This window comes from Schistocerca gregaria, chromosome 1 (assembly GCF_023897955.1).
Source record: "Schistocerca gregaria isolate iqSchGreg1 chromosome 1, iqSchGreg1.2, whole genome shotgun sequence".
Lineage (NCBI taxonomy): Eukaryota > Metazoa > Arthropoda > Insecta > Orthoptera > Acrididae > Schistocerca > Schistocerca gregaria.
In genome coordinates, this window is record NC_064920.1 from 968,243,842 (window position 1) to 968,264,540 (window position 20,699).

General features: G+C 37.7%; 1 protein-coding gene across 1 annotated transcript in view; it reads right to left on the reverse strand.

Annotated features, from left to right (window-relative positions):
* Positions 1–20,699, reverse strand: part of LOC126276571 (uncharacterized) — a 232,052-nt gene that overhangs the window by 93,710 nt on the left and 117,643 nt on the right. The window contains 1 exon segment of the mRNA XM_049977286.1: positions 19,400–19,578. Coding sequence (XP_049833243.1) covers positions 19,400–19,578 — 179 coding nt within the window.

Below are 20,699 nucleotides of genomic sequence, written 5' to 3' on the forward strand. Positions count from 1 at the left end.
TTTGTATAAGATTTATTCTTATGATGAACAGAGTATGTTGTTGTTGTGGTCTTCAGTCCTGAGACTGGTTTGATGCAGCTCTCCATGCTACTCTATCCTGTGCAAGCTGCTTCATCTCCCAGTACCTACTACAACCTACATCCTATAGAATCTGCTTAGTGTATTTATCTCTTGGTCTCCCTCTACGATTTCTCCCCTCCACACTGCCCTCCAATACTAGATTGGTGATCCCTTGATGCCTCAGAACATGTCCTACCAACCGATCCCTTCTTCTGGTCAAGTTGTGCCACAAGCTTCTACAAGCTTCTCTTCTCCCCAATCCTATTCAATACTTCCTCGTTAGTTATGTGATCTACCCATCTAATCTTCAGTATTCTTCTATAGCATCACATTTCGAAAGCTTCTATTCTCTTCTTGTTTAAACTATTTATCGTCCATGTTTCACTTCCATACATGGCTACACTCTATACAAATACTTTCAGAAACGACTTCGTGACACTTAAATCTATACTCGATGTTAACGAATTTCTCTTCTTCAGAAACGCTTTCCTTGCCATTGCCAGTCTACATTTTCTATTCTCTCTACTTCGACCATCATCAGTTATTTTGCTCTCCAAGTAAGTATCTCATTTCCTAATCTAATTCCCTCAGCACCACCTGACTTAATTCGACTACATTCCATTATCCTCGTTTTGCTTATGTTGACGTTCATCTTATATCCTCCTTTCAAGACACTGTCCATTCCATTCAACTGTTCTTTCAAGTCCTTTGATGTCTCTGAGGTTCACCGATGACATTGTAATTCTGTCAAAGTTTTTATTTCTTGTCCATGGATTTTAATACCTACTTCAAATTTTTTCTTTTGTTTCCTTTACTGCTTGCTCAATATACAGATTGAATAACATTGGGGAGAGGCTACAACCCTGTCTCACTCCCTTCCCAACCACTGCTTCCCTTACACGTCCCTCGATCCTTATAACTGCCATCTGGTTTCTGTACAAATTGTAAATAGCCTTTCGCTCCCTGTATTTTACCCCTGCCACCTTTAGAATTTGAAAAAGAGTATTCCAGTCAACATTGTCAAAAGCTTTCTCTAAGTATACAAATGCTAGAAACGTAGGTTTGCCTGTCCTTGATCTTTCTTCTAAGATAAGTCGTAAGGTCAGTATTGCCTCACGTGTTCCAACATTTCTACGGAATCCAAACTGATCTTCCCCGAGGTCGGCTTCTACTAGTTTTTCCATTCGTCTGTAAAGAATTCATGTTAGTATTTTGCAGCTGTGGCTTATTAAACTGATTGTTCAGTAACTTTCACATCTGTCAATATCTGCTTTCTTTGGGATTGGAATTATTGTACTCTTCTTGAAGTCTGAGGGTATTTCGCCTGTTTCATACATCTTGCTCACCAGATGGTAGAGTTTTGTCAGGACTGGCTCTCCCAAGGCCGTCAGTAGTTCCAATGGAATGTTATCTACTCCGGGGGCCTTGTTTCGACTCAGGTCTTTCAGTGCTCTGTCAAACTCTTCACGCAGTATCATATCTCCCACTTCATCTTCATCTACATCCTCTTCCATTTCCATAATATTGTCTTCAAGTACATCGCCCTTGTATAGACCCTCTATATACTCCTTCCACCTTTCTGCTTTCCCTTCTTTGCTTAGAACTGGGTTTCCATCTGAACTCTTGATGTTCATACAAGTGGTTCTCTTATCTCCAAATGTCTCTTTAATTTTCCTGTAGGCAGTATCTATCTTACCTCTAGTGAGATAAGCCTCTACATCCTTACATTTATCCTCTAGCCATCCCTGCTTAGCTATTTTGCACTTCCTGTTGATCTCATTTTTGAGATGTTTGCATTCCTCTTTGCCTGCTTCATTTACTGCATATTTATATTTTCTCCTTTCATCAATTAGATTCAATATTTCTTCAGTTACCCAAGGATTTCTACTAGCCCTCGTCTTTTTACGAACAGAGTATAGCTAGCTTAAAAGAAACGCCAAGCAATCTACATTCAGGGGAACCTTAGAATATGAGTTGACTATTAAGGAAATAAAATCTCTACACTACAGAACTAAACTAAGATTAAGAAATAATTAGTACACTACACTACACTACACTACACTACACTACACTACACACACACACACACACACACACACACACACACACACACACACACACAGAGAGAGAGAGAGAGAGAGAGAGAGAGAGAGAGAGAGAGAGAGAGAGAGGACAAAGTAAACTCTGTCTACAGAAAACTTGTTACACACTATGATATTACATACAAGTTATTTACATTTATACAAGTGGCTATTTATATGCTACGTGAAAGGGGATATCTATGTGAGGTATGAAGGAATATAAATTAAATCTTGAATATACTATGGGAGGTAGGATTGTGTCCTGCCTGAAACAACACTTTTCTATCTACGTGCATAAAGGTAGGTCAAAATGACAACCGTAGTTGACAATACGAATACTGGAAGTACGATATATTAGTAGCCAGCGAGCAATTATACACTTAATTTTAAGTTAATATTTAGGTGTCATTCCAGCAAATGATGCAGAGTTATGCCCTGGGTAAAATAGGGAACATAATAGTTAGGTGTTTGGTACCAAAGCACAAAAGACACACTGATAACAATTATATGTAGACAAATGTGTGATAGAGTGTGTGTGTGTGTGTGTGTGTGTGTGTGTGAAAAAAAAGCTACAGTACATCAGATGAATAAAAGGACTGAACTTAAGGTCTTCTGCTACCGAATGAAAACTGGTCTGATCATGCATTATAAGCCCATGTGACTGATTAGAGTGCCAAGAAGAGTTATTACAATACATTAGCACATGAACACAAGTTGCTTCAGCACAGAGTACACATAGAGTCATATCCGGTAGAACATGAAATGTAAATCATCAACAATGAAGCAGACTGTTTACAGTTGAGATGACACTTCTCTAACACAATACTGTATGGTCAGCATGTATCAGTAGACAATGAACAGGAAGTAAGTGGATTAACTTTATTTTGTATGAGAGTCATGAAATGATGTACTCAATAGTTTTCCAGTGATGAACGAAGGATTGCAATAGTAGGGTGAAAACTAAATGCTTATTCCTGCCCATAATATTTTCTGTAGATCAGTGGACACATCCCCATAAACTTGTCAGAGGCATAGATAAGCCTCGTTATGTAGGCTTATCATGATTTCATGTTATGAAGCTTTTCCTTCCTCTGCCCCTGTAACGATGGATACTCACGTACAATATGATGTTTTGGTGCAAAACTTATGCACATCATGTGATAATGTTGCATGTGAATATTTTGTTAATACCGGAAAATGAGATTGAAAAAATGACAACCTCTGTAATATTAAAAGTGAGATGAGACTACAAATATATGTTGCCACAAACAAACATTCAAAAAGTTAATGCAAAAGAGCAAAATGTGATAAAAATGAAAATGTACAAACTGAAAGATGTTACGTGATATAAAATCACAAGAAATGTACAAAATATTAACTGTCTGGTATGTGTAATTTATGTAGTGTTTATTTAATTTTTGCATAACATTTATGTAAAAAAATATAAACGCATTATGAAAATATATATGTCTGGAGCAAGAAATACGCAAACCCGGCGTGCCATTATATTTTAAAATGTAAATACTTATGTTATCATAACAATGATGAAATGTAAGGACTTTATAAAGCTGATTATGTTTTCCAGGACTGCATGTGTGAAACAATATTTGTAAATGTGCTACGAATATTTTGTGAATGTTTGAAACCAGTTAATTCCCTGCATTCTAGTGAAAAACGTATGCAAGTGCGGAGCAATAATGAACGTTTATATCATTGGTGGACTCTGGTATCGACAAGATATTTTACCACAGAGCATACGGAGACAAATGAAGGCATTGGAGACACCTTGAACCCTTTTAAGTGTGTCCGGGATGTTGAATGGCATGAGCCTGGTTCAACCATGAAATATGTAGATTACAACAGGAACAAATGCCTGGGGCATAAACAATGAACTTCCTCGCAATGGTATACGAGGGTTTGTTCAAGCCTCAGCACAATATGTTACAGCAATGGGATGAACATCTTTATCGACTTTGGTTAACAAGTAAAACTGTAGCACACACTAGTACAGTGCCACTTAACTGATATGTTAACAAACTCAGATTGCCTGCTGGACAATGCCGCAACAGCAGCTGTTAAATTCCAGTAATCGAACTACAGACTCTGAATTCAAATGTGCCCGTTGATGCAACCTTTAAAATTTTTTGTAAATAGCATAGTGCAAATTAAACAAAAAGTACATATATGTATTATGTAATGACACTTTCCAGGAGTAAACGAGGTAAACTTGGCCACAAATAAAAGTCTCAGCACTGACAGGCCAACAACGTAAACTAAAAAAAAGTATAACAACAACAACAACTAAATGACCCTCCCATAAATATTCGCACCATATCCGTACGGCAAAGATATGGTAGGGATGTATGATTATATCTATGCTGACAGAAAATTGAAGAACAAAAACAGCAATTAATTCATGTAGTTCATTTGTATTTTTTCCACCAATCTCTGTGTCTGCCAGTCTTCTGAGTTGGTGTGAGACAGACACATGTCATTCATTCTCAGTATTTTGTTAAGTTCAAATAGCTCTGAGCACTATGGGACTTAACATCTGAGGTCATCAATCCCCTAGAACTTAGAACTACTTAAACCTAACTAACCTAAGGACAGCACACACATCCATGTCCGAGGCAGGATTAGAACCTGTGACCGTAGCAGTCGCGTGGTTCCAGACTGAAGCTCCTAGAACTGCTTGGCCACAGTGGCCAGCTCAGTATTTTGTTAAGTAAAAGTTCTAATATGTGGAAGTTGCAACTTTTCATTCTACTACCGAGTTATGTCCTAAATTCCTTCTTCTGATGCGACAGCAACTTGCATCTTTGAACGGACACATTCGGAGACGAAGTAATTAACAAAGAGAGAATAGCCGTTGCAGCAACACAGGCACTGTTGTACATCCTTGGGGAGAAAAGGTAAGTTACCAAGCCGCACATTAAAACTACGAGATTAACATTTATCTAATGTTGTAGAATGCATCTATGCCTGCGTGGTTTTCTGGGAAGACAATTTTTGATGTGGCTTACCTATAATTACTGCACATATCGCTCCCCCCAACCAACGTTATGATTTTCTGAATTCATTTTTAAGGGAAAGAGAGATGATATTCTCGCATCAACAATAGATGTAATAAGCTGAGAACAATTAACAATAATAATATACAGTCTCATGTATTAGTACCTACCCAAAATAATAATGTGAATGATAATGCAGGTAACACTTTGGAGTTAAATAAAGATCTAATAGCACACTTTTCTCTGGTAATAATAACAGAAAATGCAGAACATCCAGGATTGCAGGCCAGAATGCAGGATGCAACCAGTCCACAGTTGGCTCATATACACAACAATTAACGGCCTATACCCATGGATATTAGAGGAGGAGGAAGGTGAAACCCAAGGTATATCACCAAAACTTCTTGTGTTAAGAGAACTGTATGGCCATACAGTAAATATACACATTATTCAGTTAGTGATATTGGGAGAATTAGTTCCAACCATGAAACAGAAACAATTAGTTCCTATACTACCAGTTACTGGAGTGTATATTGTAAGTATGACTGGAACAGAAGGTAAGCCAGTTAAGTCTGAGATGAGAGTCTCCATGAAATTGGATCAGTTTCAATGTATGCAATCTTCATTAGTTGTTTCAAATGTTTATTTACATTTATTGTTAGGGATAGACTGACTACTAAACTACAAAGTGGTTTTAGACTTTCATATGGCTAATCTGTCGTGTGAAGTTGATGCTAAGCGTGTATTAGTACCTTTCAAAATAAATCATGTGTTACACATAATATAGTAATAAGGTTAGTAGCAAGTGTCAAAGTACTAAGCAAGGAAGAAACAAACACACTATCCCCACACAAACTATCGTCGTAGTGCCTGTAAGTTGCATTCATATATATAAGCTTATGAGTCTAAGCTTTAAAGGACAATCAGAAAATGGCACTCTATCATATTCCATCAAATGACAAATTGTGTACTCCGATAAGCTAGGAGTTATAGGAGATTACATTTGCCAATTTAAGATCAAACACAGTAACCCATTTTTTGTAAATCTTAGCCTGTGTCTTTAAGTTTAAGATTTGTGGTAAAGGACAAAATTAACAAGGTGGTTGATCATCAGGTGATTGAATGGAGTATTAGTGAATATAATAAACCACTGTTAGTGGTTAAAAAAGCCACAGATGTTAATTTAGTTTTAGATGCATGTACACTTAATAAGCACACAGAAATGGAAAGGGTTAGATTTGTAACAATCGATGAACTGTTAGGAAAATTTGAGCAGTCCAGTATTTTAGCTCAGTGGATTTAGTGGCAAGTTATTGGCATGTAAGACTGCACGAAAACTCCAAGAAATACGATGCTTTCTTATCTGATTGAAAATATTATCACTTCTGGATCTTACTTTTTGGTTTGAATATCTCTCCGAGTTTTATTTCAGCTCTAGCTCAAGGATTAGGAAGAAAAGTACTTCAGGAGTTACTTAGACATACTGAAGACATTCTGTTGGTGTTGAAAACATGGGAAGCACATTGTACACTGTTGATTAAAACCCTGCAAAAGTTTTATGAAAAAGGTATCATGATTAGGTTAGCAAAATCTCATTTGGTAGAGAATAACAAATTTTTGGGACATTTAGTGGGAGTAAATGGTGTAAAGCCAGACCCCAATAGGATAAGAACTGTAATGATTTCCAGAGCCACAGGATGTTAGGCAGTTACGTTCTTTCCTAGGACTAGCAGGGTTTTATCACTTATATTTGTGGAAGGTTATGAATGACCCACTCACGTTAAGCTTGTTGAAACAGAAAGCAAAATAATTGTGGAATGAAGGTACAGCAGAAGCATTTTGTAATACCAAACGTGTTTGTGAGTACACCTATTTTGAAGCATCCTGTGATGCATAAACCTTCCAGAATTATTCCAAGGAAAATGTGACCATGAAACAGAACAACTGCATTTACAAATTGTAGTTTAAGAAACACGAAATGAATTACACAGCCACAGAGAAGAAACTTCTTGCCACACTCTGGAGCATAAAGAAACTTCAAACTTTGATTTGGGGTTCAAAAATAGTTATATTGAGGGTGAGGAAAAAGTTTGGATACACCCCTCTAAAACTTAAATGGTGTGAGGAGTCATAACGGTGTCCGGTATGGGATGCACGTAGGGGGGCACAACTTTTAGGTGCCATGGTGGCAGTTGCGGCCATCTTGAAATCTGCCATTCTGAATTTAGATTACTTGTTTCAAATGGGAATCTTTCTCGGGAATGCGTATGTGAAATTTGTTTTAAGATATCTTTATTTGTGTAGATGTTATGAGCTGTTAAAGTTTGAAATTACTAGGAGGTGATCAATTCTGTTTATTGTTGCATGTGACCACAATGGCACTTACACAGCAGGAATTCACTGGAACTGTGTTAATGAATGGTGGACGAAGTACCAGAGTGACTGTTGCCGACTTCAATGTTTGGCATCCTGAGACACAGGAAATTTCATATATGAGAGTATCCAAGTTATTGGACAAATTTCACGCAACAGGTTCTGCGCTGAACAAGCCATGCAATGCATGTCCAAGAACAGCCACCGACGAAAAGACTTCAACGGCAATAATGTATCGTTTCTGAAAGTCCACATTGCAGCACACGCCAGTTATCAGGAATATGCAGTGTCTATCACTTTGGGTTGTCACAAGTTACAGCTGCAACATCATCTCTCTGATGATAATTCTGATCAGTGGATGCAGTTTGCAGAATGGGATCTGGATCAGTGTAACAGGAATCTTCATACAGCAGGTGTTTTTCTGTGCTGAAGCTAATTTCTCCGTGCAAGGAGAAGTAAACAAACCAAATTATGTTTACTGGTCAGATGCAGGTTGGATCACTGAAGATGTTGTTGGTGAAAAAGTGATGGTTTGGTGTGGGATTTGGGACACAAGAATTGTGGGTCTGGTGTTTACTGATGGGGAGAGGTATCTTAACAAGCTCCACAATTACCTGCTTCCAACACCGTTTAATCCAGAGAGTGATTTCCCAACCTCATTCCAACAAGATGCTGGACCACTCCACTATGCTACCAAAGTCAGTCTGTTTCTGGACGAACAGTTCAGAATCACTGGATATATAGGAAGGGTCTTATCGAATAGTCACCACGGTCCCCTGCCCTTACATGTCTTGACTTTTATCTGTGGGGACATTTAAACCAATGGTTTAAGGGGTAAAAATCAACAATACAGTCCATCTTTGCCGGCATATTCAGGAGTCATGTGCCTCTATTGACCCACGTATCTTGCGATATGTGCAGCATGTCTGACAAAAAAAGACTGTGTGCCCAGTGCAATGGAGGTCTCATTGGGCATATGCTGTAATGCCGACTGACATGTGTCCTCAACTTTAACAAATCATAACTCCTACACAAATAAATATATCTTCTAACAGATTTCACACATGAATTCCTGTGAAAGAAATGGTTCAAAATGATGAATCACATGATCTCCTTCCCATCAAACCCATAACCCAAATCCAGGATGGCGGATTTCAAGATGGCCACCGCTGTCGCCATAGTTCCTATATGTTGCACCCCTACCTACAGACACCACATACCAGAAGCTATTATTATTCCTCACATCATTCAACTTTTGTAGGAGTGTGTCCAAACTTTCACCTCACCCTGTATACTGACCATCTCTCTTTTGAGGCTATCTTTTTACTGTCTTCAACCATAACAAATCTATTCTTCACTTTACTTTCTTCCTTCTCCACCAGGAGTATCAGTTCTATCTTTCCCTCTATCCATAATCATGAGTTTCCAGCAGTGAAACCCTTTTCTTTTCTGCATTTTTCTATTGTAACCTGTTGTCACAGGAAGGGAGAGCAACACATGTGATGTTATGACTTTGATGTAATTTTCCCGCCATACAACCTATTGTATATGAAACCGTGTGCTGCATGTTAGGCATGCCATATGTTGTGGGGAAAGATACCGGGGGGAAAGCCAATGTCTGAAAAATGACATGATAATATGAGTGTAATGAGTAGACGATAATTGTGCCATCTATCTAGCGACAAATCAATTAATTCATAGTGCAGATGCGCAACAACACTTAAAACAACATCATTTTAGTAGCAGACATGAAAATTAGGCTATGTTTAAGTAATGCAATGTTTTATCAGTTTCAGAAGACATATTTAATCACCCATATGGGTCGATTAAATATTGTTTGACTTCTGAATAACATATGCTTGTTTTCATAAGTGAAAGAAAATAGAGTTATCTCCACTAACCTAGCAGGTTTTGTCATAAACATGAACTTTGTTGATTCTTCACAGGATGAAAATAGCAGTTTCAGTCCTTGCTTTGTAAGTCTTGTGAAATTTTTAATGATTCATGTGTTAGCTTGGATAATATTAAATGCAAACATAGTGGATCTAAATGACCCAGAGAAAAAGAAACAAACACGAGATCATCGTTATCTGAAGTTATACACTAACACAGATGTGTTTTTGTACAGTACAAACATTTAAGTAAAAGCAATTTTGTATAAGGATTATGGTGCAGTAGGCTTTAAAACACCAATAAAGCCACACCAGAAGTGGAGGAACGTCTCCCTGTCAGGACGTCAGGAATGAAATTGAGGTACTGTGCAGACAGATTTTTTAGTATGAAATGTATCTTGCTTTAGGTGAATTAAGGGAGTTGAAATGGGTAGGCTGACCTTCAGAGTGGGTGTCCTATGCCTAGGGTCAAGTGAATTCAAGAAACAAGTGGTCTGTACCATATTTTCTGCAAAGTATCTGGGGATAGGTATACCCAATAAAGACACCTAGTTCTTTGGTTATGTGAACCTACAAAGAGATAACCTAAACTGTTTCTGGTAGGGAATGAATAAGGGACATTCATCTGAAAGGAAGAATGGTTGTACAGTGTCTGCCAACTGAAAGGGTTGCACTCACTTATTAAGGTTGGGAAAGATGTTTTGAGTGAAAATTGGTCACTTTGTCGAAGAGGGTATCCAAATTACTTAAGCACAAACAAATTTACTCCAGAACCACTGTATGGTGATTTGCACTCTGAGTATCTAGACATTTTAAAAACTAAGATTTTGACAGTTAAGGATGAAATTGTGTATTTCGATTTAAAATGAAGAAAACACATCCCATGCTCTTATAAGCTAGAAGCACAATAATTATTACAGAGTTATTACAATAGTGCGTAATGATCAAGCTTGAACACCATGGTATAGTCAATTGCTATAGAAATATGCCATGCTAACTCTGAGACCAAATAAATAATCATGTATGAACATTACAAGGAAATATTCAATGCATGAAATGGATAACAAATTGTAAAGGGTATCAAATATGTGACATTTAATTGCAAAGAGTATTTGAAGTTATAAGAGTCGAGGGACATGAAAGGGAAGCAGTGGTTGGGAAGGGAGTGAGACAGGGTTGTAGCCTCTCCCCGATGTTATTCAATCTGTATGTTGAGCAAGCAGTAAAGGAAACAAAAGAGACAAAAGACAAAATTCGGAGTAGGCATTAAAATCCATGGAGAAGAAATAATAACTTTGAGGTTCGCCGATGACATTGTAATTCAGTCAGAGACAGCAGAGGACTTGAAAGAGCAGTTGAACGGAATGGACAGTCTTGACAGGAGGATAATAGATGAACATCAACAAAAGCAAAACGAGTATAATGGAATGTAGTCGAATTAAGTCGGGTGATGCTGAGGGAATCAGATTAGGAAATGAGACACTTAAAGTAGTAAAGGAGTTTTACTATTTGGGGAGTAAAATAACTGATAATGGTCGAAGTAGAGAGGATATAAAATGTAGACTGGCAACGGCAAGGAAAGTGTTTCTGAAGAAGAGAATTTTGTTAACATCGAGTACAGATTTAAGTGTCGGGAGGTCATTTCTGAAAGTATTTGTATGGAGTGTAGCCATGTATGGAAGTGAAACATGGACGATAAATAGTTTGGACAAGAAGAGAATAGAAGCTTTCGAAATGTGGTGCTACAGAAGAATGCTGAAGATTAGATGGACAGATCACATAACTAATGAGGACGTATTGAATAGGATTGGGGAGAAGAGAAGTTTGTGGCACAACTTGACTAGAAGAAGGGATCGGTTGGTAGGACATGTTCTGAGGCATTAAGGGATCACAAATTTAGTATTGGAGGGCAGCGTGGAGGGTACAAATGCTAGAGGGAGACCAAGAGATGAATACACTAGGCAGATTCAGAATGATGTAGGTTGCAGTAGGTACTGGGAGATGAAGCTTGCACAGGATAGAGTAGCATGGAGAGCTGCATCAAACCAGTCTCAGGACTGAAGACCACAACCACAACAATGTTAAAGGAGTTTTACACTACATCTTTCCTCTTTGTGGGGCATCTGTAGCATAGCAAAGATATTCATGAGAGTGGCCTATGTTCCACTGAAGACACTCATGCTGGCGAAAGATCGTCGTGTCTTTTATAAACATTCTATATAGTGTGAAAAATATAAAGAGTATGCCCCAATCTGTGATATGTGCAGATGGTGTATATGCGGTGACACAACACAACAGGGGCAAGGCATGGGGAGCATGGAAACACTTCCTGCACATCAACATTTATTTCTTGATGACACTCCTTGGAGGAGTCATGAACACCTCAGTGAAAACAGATATACTACAACCTAACAGCTCAAGACAAATAAAGATTGTAAAATCTTAGACCTTAAGTTCAGTTTGGTGTGGTCGGATGTACTGAATGACATACTCTAAGTAATGAGTTATTGCTAATTGGATCTGTCTTCACAACTGTGTCAATAGTTGAAATAACACAACAGATTATTGTTGAAGACATGTTCATCATTCAGTAGCTGAGAATAGAGAGACCCTCTTACAGTATCATTGTAGCTGGAGGCGAAGTCAAGAAGAGTAAGTTTACATATGGCTGCAGTACAAAGTTGCCGGACCATGAGAACAAAACAAAAAGGCAGCTGTATGTGAAGAAAAACAATGAAAGGTAACTTAAGACCACATCAAACTGACAGATTTGCCATGCTATGTTCACTACTCATGGTGTTACAGTCAAATAACCATACAAACATACACACAAAAAGAAAACACTGTAGGGTAAGGATGTGACTTGGGAAACTTCCCAGTCTTTGGCTACGGATCTTTCTACAAGTCTGCAGTTGTATATGATTGCAAAGTATAGGGGTGCTGCATCAGCTTATTCTGAAAGGAACTTAACTAGTTGAGGGACCTTGCCTTTCTCAAGTGTTTTAAGCTGCTTTGCTATGCCGAGGATATCTACTTCTAAGTTGCTCTATTTGGCAGTTATTCTTGATTCGAATTCTGGAATATTTACTTCATCTCCTTTTGTGAAGGAAAACTGTTTAGTTAACTCTGCTTTAGTAGCACTGTGTTCAATAACATCAACATTATTATTGCTTAGTGATGGTACTGACCATGTCTTGCCACTGCTGTACTTTACAAATGACCAGAACCTCCTTGTGATTTCTGCCAGATTTTGAGACACAGTTTCATTGTGACAACTACTAAAAGACTCATGCATCAAAGTCCATGTTAAATTTTGATCTTCGATGAAGTATAAGGTATCTTTGCCTACGTTGACAGTCAACTTCCAGTCCCTGCATGAAGCACAGATTCTCTGTAGGCCTGTATACAATACTACAATTTCTTGGCATCAGAACTTCATTACACACAGTGCTATACAGGAACAGTCGCACACAGCTACCAGTATTAACTACCATTATTTTATAACTCGTGAGCAGGTAATAAAGACATATTATAATTTTTGTTTTGCTTTGGAAACAGACATTGCACTGCTATTATTTGATTTACTTATCTCTAACTAGTTTTACAATTGCTGGCCCATTTTCAATCAACAATTCTTGCAATCATTCAAGCCACGATGTTTATGTTTAGTGTTAATCCAGAAAAAGGAAACACCACATATCTGTGTATGTAGCACAAATTATACATGACACTGAATTACAAAAATTGAAACTGATACCTCTTGTGAACAAATGTTTTGAAATTTTTTCGGGTGCAAGGTTGGCAAACAGTACAAGAATTGCTGCCTGCTGCCTCCCCACCCCGCGCTCACACTTGCCAAATTCCTAATTTACCATCTGCTATATGCCCTGTGTGTCATGGTGAAAAACTGCCAATACCACTGCCTCCTGAGGATCTGACTGATTCAAGACAAATAAAGTGAGGAACATGAAGAAGAGAGTGAAAGAGAGATGCATGCTGACCAAACACTACATCATCACTGTGGATCACATGAATAATACTTTTTGTCTCAAGGGGATCTCAACAATCTTTAAATTTATAGAAGTAACAGGTTGGGCTTTTAGTTTCACGATGAAAAGGACGGAATGTTCTTCTTTGGCATAAGAAAGCAACTGTTTATTGTATTTTTTTCTGAATATTTCTTGACTGAGGATGACTTTTTTAATGATACTGTGTCCACCATTTCCATGTAAATGAGTGGCACTTGTTCACAGATTCCAGCAAAGTTACACTAAAATCAGCACTTCTCAACAATAAGAATAAATTTTCTCCTGTTCCGAGTGCTCATGTCATTAATCCAAAGATGTATGAGAACTTTAAACTGCTACTCACACATCTGTATCTACAGTAGCATACATACTCCGCAAGCAACCACTCAGTGCATGGCAGAGGGTGCTTTGTAGCACTATTACAGTCTGATTAAAATTACTTGTTGGTTGACACTTCCTCTGATCAGAATGCTCAATGTCACATCCAAACCATTTGATGCTGCCAAAGTGCTACAGCAAATATTCACTTCACTTTCAGTTCCTTGTCTTGCTATATGGATCCTTTTGCACAAGACATGATATGGCATCACATACACAATTGTCATCATCAAAGGGATTGGCCTACACAAGATAAGCTTCATAAGATATTGTGTGAGGCTGAAATGTTTCAGGGTAACAAATCATTGTTGCGACTGGTTCTGCAGAGTCAAACATAGTGGTTTAATGCAGAATGCTGGCACAGCAGACTGCTTAAGATACATTACTGATGTATAGAAGGTCTTGGGTTCGAACCTTTTCGGATGCTCTGAAATTTTTTATTTTTAAATCTTTATCAATTAATTGGTTTAGATGTATTTTCTAAAATTTCTAATCCTTTGCCACTTCATTTTCATCAACTTATCAACTTTTTATTTAATCTTTTTTTTTATCATTCAGTTTTTGTTTAGAATCTGTCTGTCACCAATAACGTGTAACAAAGTGCCAACCAGAACTGCTGTTGGTACAAGTCAGCTTGTGCAGTCAGTATGAGGATAATCTCCGGTATGGAATAAAAGAGAAATTACAGTTTGCTTTTAGTGCTGACAGTGAAATTTTTCTGCCTTGAGCTTTCTCATAGAGGTTTGCAAGAACTGCTATGAACAAAGCAAATGAGACTGATACTTGTTGACGACTGATTTCTCGGATACACAGCACATCACAAGGTGGTGGTAAGATTAGGACACGAGTTTAAATTCAGGGCTACAAAACCCGTCATCTGGTGCAGTTTAGTCATTGGTCATTTAAAATCAGCTGCAAACAGAGCATCTCACATTCCTCTCGTACCTCATGGTGGCCACTGCCAACATTGCTCCATATTAGATGTAAGTGACAGCGTCTGTGAAGTGACTAAATGCGTTTGTGTGTCGCCTACAACCGAGAGGCAGCCAGCAGCCAATGTGGTAGCATTGTAGTGGTGAGTCAGACAGACAACTTACAAATGATTTTATTCAGACTATAGTCATTCCCTACCCTGTTCCCCTAGTAAATGGTGTGAGGCAAAAATTCCTGTCTACACAGCTTTACACAGGCCATAATTTCTCTCACCTTGTCTTCACAGTCCTTAAGCAAACTAGATGTCTGGAGGAAGTTACCATCCATCACAACAAACAGTAGTTCTGTTTATGTCATCCTGTATCCTCCTACAGTCACTCGACGATGACATTTTTCTCTATACTACAGTTTCATCAGCAGATAGTTGCAGACTGCTGCTTACCCTGTCTCTCAGATCATTTATCTAAACAGAGAACAAGATGGCTGTATTATACTTCCCTGGCCACGCCCAATGATACCCTTGTCCCTAGGCATGCCTCTTTTTGTTATAGAAAAAGGAGTGCAACAGTGCACAAGTATTTTATAGCTGAAGGGACGTGCTGGCCGCACTGGGCTGGAATCAAAAGGTTAACCACAACAGGGATGGGGCTTTACCACGAGTGAGAGCAAGGTCCAGTGGGAGATTGTAGCATTCAGACTCAGTGACTGGCAGACAGAGTACAAGAAATCCCATTTAGCTGAGCAGCTGCAGAAATCCGGTGTGTTTAGTTGTTGGCAAGGAGTATGTAAGGGGTGATGTGCCATGATGGAAATGAATGACCACAGTGACAATTAAAGAGAGATGAATTCAATAAGCAGCTGATCCAAGAATGTTTCAGAAGAAAAGGGGATGAGTGTGCGTGTGAAATGCAGCCTCATTCAGCTGAGATTATATTAAGTTATTCAATAAAAAGGTTTTAAAATTACAATGAACTTTAATGCTGAAATATAAATTCCTGGCATAAAAATTTTTAATTTTACACTAAATGATTAACAATATAATGAAAGAAGTAGCAGCAGATAAATTTCAGCTTAGGTACTTACGTATATATGTATTTAGTTGTATTAACTGTATTTGTTTCTGACTTATAAATATTTTGCTTTTAATAACTACAAAACCTTGATTATTGAGCAAACTAGTGAACTCACCAAAAAACGGACAGGAGCAGAAAGCTGAGAAAATTTCAATTTCTTCAATACATGATTCATATGTGTAGAATAAGATCAATAGCTTTTAGTATGTATGGAAAATGCAAGTATACAAATTTTGCAAATGGCAGTACAAAGGCACAAAAGGGTGGTGACCACCTTGGCTACGGTCATTTGTTTGCAAGAGCTGGAGCAGTAAAGAGATATGTATGAGCAGTGATTGGCTTGCTTTTCTGTTGCGTTTAGAAATTTTAGGAGTATGAGCTATGGGCTCATGATACCTATGTGTGTTGGCAGCAAATATTTATAAAATCTATGGTCATATAGTTATGTGGACTTCAGTAAGATTTCAACATGTTAGTGAAAGTGCCGACTTACAATGCTCATATAATACATTGGTTGCTGGAAGCATTTACAAAATCTACTATTACATGAAAACTAGTTGGTACAGAAATTCTGAAATCAGATCTGGATTCAGGTGCAAATTATCTTCTAGAAACAGTGTGTACTTTTTTTTTAAAATACTGAAAACAAAAAGGAACAAAAAGGAACTTTTTTGCCAACCAAAGTAATTGTCTAATATTTATACAGACTGTTCTCCCAACTGCAACAATTAATTCTAATACAAATTTATTAAAGAAGAATATGACTGAACATCCTATTAATGAAGAAGTCAACAGAAACAGAGCGTATACCCAGACAGGGGAAGCATTTTGCTATGTCCTTTTCAAAGGAAATACCATGGTATTTGCTTTAATCGATTTAGAGAAACCATGGAAAACAAAAACCTGGATGGCTAAATCGAGGGTTGAACCCTGCTTGCTCAAATAAAAGTCAAGTATACTAACCATTGTGCTAAGTTGCTCAGTATATTATTATTATTATTATTATTATTATTATTATTAGCTGACAAACATTGCTTTGCCCAGGTTTCATTATGTCAATTTCCTATTAGAAACAAACAAAAATTGAACTGCAATTGTAGTGTATTCATGAAGACACTTTTGAAGTTATGAAACAGTCGTACAAAGAAATACGCTTCATGTACAAATGTACAATATCCACATTACAAATCATGTTTCTGGATAGTTTCTGTATGCTGGACACAGCTGCTTAACATGTTTATAACATGATTTTTTAAACACCTCCAAGGCAATGTCTCTTCATAGTTCTATACACGGCAACTATTTCTGCCTACAGCTGTTTGTGCTTCAGAGCTGAATGCTGTCAAAAGCACTACCAGGTGTCAGGGATTTCCTTAAGTTGACTTAACTGTAGTAGTATCTTAGTAGTAAAGTAAAAATGTATTATATCTTCATGGAAGGTATTGCATTTTTTTAAGCATTTCAGTAACCTGCCTGGCTTCAACCTTTGTTAGTCACTGTCCTTCACTCCTTCTGTTTTAAATGTTTCTTCAGTCAGTCGGCAGTTTATGGTGGCAACAAAACACCTTTTTTGCGGGTAGTCTGCCAAAACCAGTTCACAGACATTGGCCGCTGACAGAATCAGGTATAAGAGTAGAGGTAACCCTCCAGGTGTCAGTTAAGGCCTGAATATGGTGTACTGAAGCACTGAAACTGGCAGCCATATAATAAAATGTAAGGACGGCTGTAGGTGTTCCATTTTATTACAGAAGTGAACAGCCAAAGGACCTCAAAACTCCAAGTAGAAGGATGGGCATACAAAAACTATTCCCCTCCCAGTTCCCACTTCAGCATACAAAGCCTCGTATGTATGTCCCCAGAAGCAGCACTTTACCATGCCCCACCACTACACTGCTATCCGCCCTCTCCCTCTCTGCCCTCCTTACCCCACTACCCAAGATTACTTCTCTCATCATGCTCTGTTGCCCTCAGATTAGCCTCGGCAGCCAGAGAGAGTGGTCATGTGTCTATGAGTTGTATTTGCATGAATGTGCATGTATGTTGTCTAATTGAGAAGAAAGCTTTTTGGCAAAAACCTTACTTGTTTAGCAGTATTTTTGTTGTATCTGTCTGGGACTCAAAATCTCCACTATAGGGTGGGGTGGGGGGGGGGGAGGAAAAAAGAAGGGGGAAGGAGAAGGAGGAGGAGGAGGAGGAGGAGGAGGAGGAGGAGGAGGAGGAGGAGAAGAAGAAGAAGAAGAAGAAGAAGAAGGAGGAGGAGGTCAGTGTTTAATTACGCCATACCTCTTGATCTATGAGTCATACAATGGTACAATTTTGCAGGTACATTCAATGGTTCAGCAGTATATGTGGATACTGTCTACAAAATGTGTTGCAAATAGATTTAGTGCCAAAGAAGTAAAAAATTTAAATGTTATCCACAATGGGTTAGTTTTTCATGCATCTCAGTGTTAATGATGTCATATCTCCTGAACTGTGTGTGGCATAATGACATATTTTTGTAGGTGCATTTAGCAGCATATTTGGATACTACCTGCGAGTTTATTACGAACATAGTTAGCACCACAGAAATAACACATTTGAACCCCATGCATGACGCAGCTGTTTTTCATGCATCTCATTGTTTTTGGCAACATATTTCCTGAACTATGATAGGTAGGTGTTTCCTACCCCCATAGCAATTATTACCTAACAGTAAGATATACGACAATGACTTTTGGATTAAATCAGTCCAGTGGTTTAGGAGGAGATGTGGAAACAAAGACAAACACACCTCTTTTATAATATGTATAGATGATGATAATAATAATAAAGATGAATACTTTATCTTGTGACCAAGGGCTGTAATGGTTTTAATTTTGCCTTGTAACTGCTGCTGACAATGCAGCCATGCTAGAAAAAAATAAAATAAAATAATAATAATAATAATAATTATTGTTGTTGTTGTTGTTGTTGTTGTTGTTGTTGTTACACGGAAATATGGAAACTCCAACAAAGGGTTTCTACATCGATAATATTTATTTTTAATGTATATTGCAGAAATCAGGAGTTCCATATCAGAATCATCAGAAATGAGTAGGCTTAAGGCAGATATAGCTGTGACTGAGTTTTTAGGTTGCCCTTATGTTTACCAAGCCCCTCATTGGAACTGATCCTACTAGATACCTACACAGTTGAATGGTTATGTGCAATCAACCGTATGCTGTCATAATTAAAGGCTGTGTTTAAAGTTGCACAGTGCGAATATCTGCAGGGGCAGCAATATAAACTATTCCATATTTTACTAAATAATAATCATAAATTCCTCAATGTTACCTACAGCTGAACCAGGAATCCTCTGGGAATTGAGTATTCCACTGTAGAGATGTCCAATGAAAGTTCTATTCTGTCTTGTAATTACTTAGTTACTATGCACAATATCTCTAGTTAATATCCACGTTTCACTAGTAGTAAAGTTTTGTGTCTTCTTATAATATATCTTAATCTCTGCATGTTTGTGCAAGGCAAAATTACAATAACCTACGTAGTAGTTCTGTCTTCTCAATACTCTGATGAAGAACTATCACTCACCTGCAAGATTCTTTCATGCATTCAGGATTTAGACAGCGAAATATTTTATCTTCTTCTGGGGGAATGGAAGCAAAATCACAGAATGGGCATACTTCTAAGCCAGGAATAGCTGCTGATTTAACCTCTTCTATCTGCTTCCTTTGTAACATTTTTGAAAAAACTGAAGGTCTGAGAACACCCTGCAACAAAAAGAATTTTTTTTGTCTCTTAGGTGAATGAAATTGACTCTTCTTTTAAGTACAGAGTTACCACTGTACTCGTTGTACAAAGCCTACAAAATGGCACAGCCCATTTCCATCTTATCAGTGAGCTATATCATTTTCTTTGGCTTAAGGGTGTGTTAAAATAATGCCTCAAGTGGATTTCAATTTGTACCAGGACTCCAGACATGCCTGCAAACAAACAAGTGTGCTACAATAGTGCGTCAAGGGGATTTCAATCTGTACCAGGACTGCAGACGCGTCTACAAACAAACAAAAGATTATTATACAACTTTATTTTTTCAGGTTATAATTAAAGCTTTATCACAACCCCTCTGACACCTGTGATCCATTTTACACAACTGCTGTATACATACAATGCTGCACATTTATGAATATTGTTTTTCAAGTTGATGGTGTCAACCTATGAAGTCTTTTTACAAATAAAGCACAGAGTACACAAAACTGGCCAGCTGGCACCTGATGAATACACCAAAGCATGTCAGAACGTATTTAAGCCTGCGTAAGTTTCATTCATCAACACAAATGCAATTGTCACAGCCCTTTCAGCACTATTCGTTAGTTAAAAAATTAATATACACTCCATACCTGCTGCTATCCAAGCTGAGAGAGCGAACTTATAATAGATGATCAATCATTATTGCGTGCTGTTATAATTGACATAATTAACTTTTATGGCAAATATTTTGAACTAGCTTAGCGCTTGATGTTTCACTCGCATAGACTGTATGGCCTGCAGATTTTGCTTTTGTTTTTATTTAATTGAATTTTTATGATGTTCACAAACTGGAACATCATCTAAGCTTTTCATGCTAATTAAGGGCATGCAAGCATGCTCTTTTCCACATGTACTTCTGACCAAAAAATGATTCTGTTAGCTGAATCCCAAAGTTTTTGTTAATCACGCCTTTTGCATTGTTGTGAAGATATTTCCATAACAGCTTTTATCCCCTAACAAATATTTCTTTATATGAATCTGACAAATGAGGTACCAATTTTCATAAATTTAGCTTTAAAATTTTTTTGCAGTAATGAAATACTTTCTTTAAAATGTTCATCCCCTATTGCACTCCCTTAGA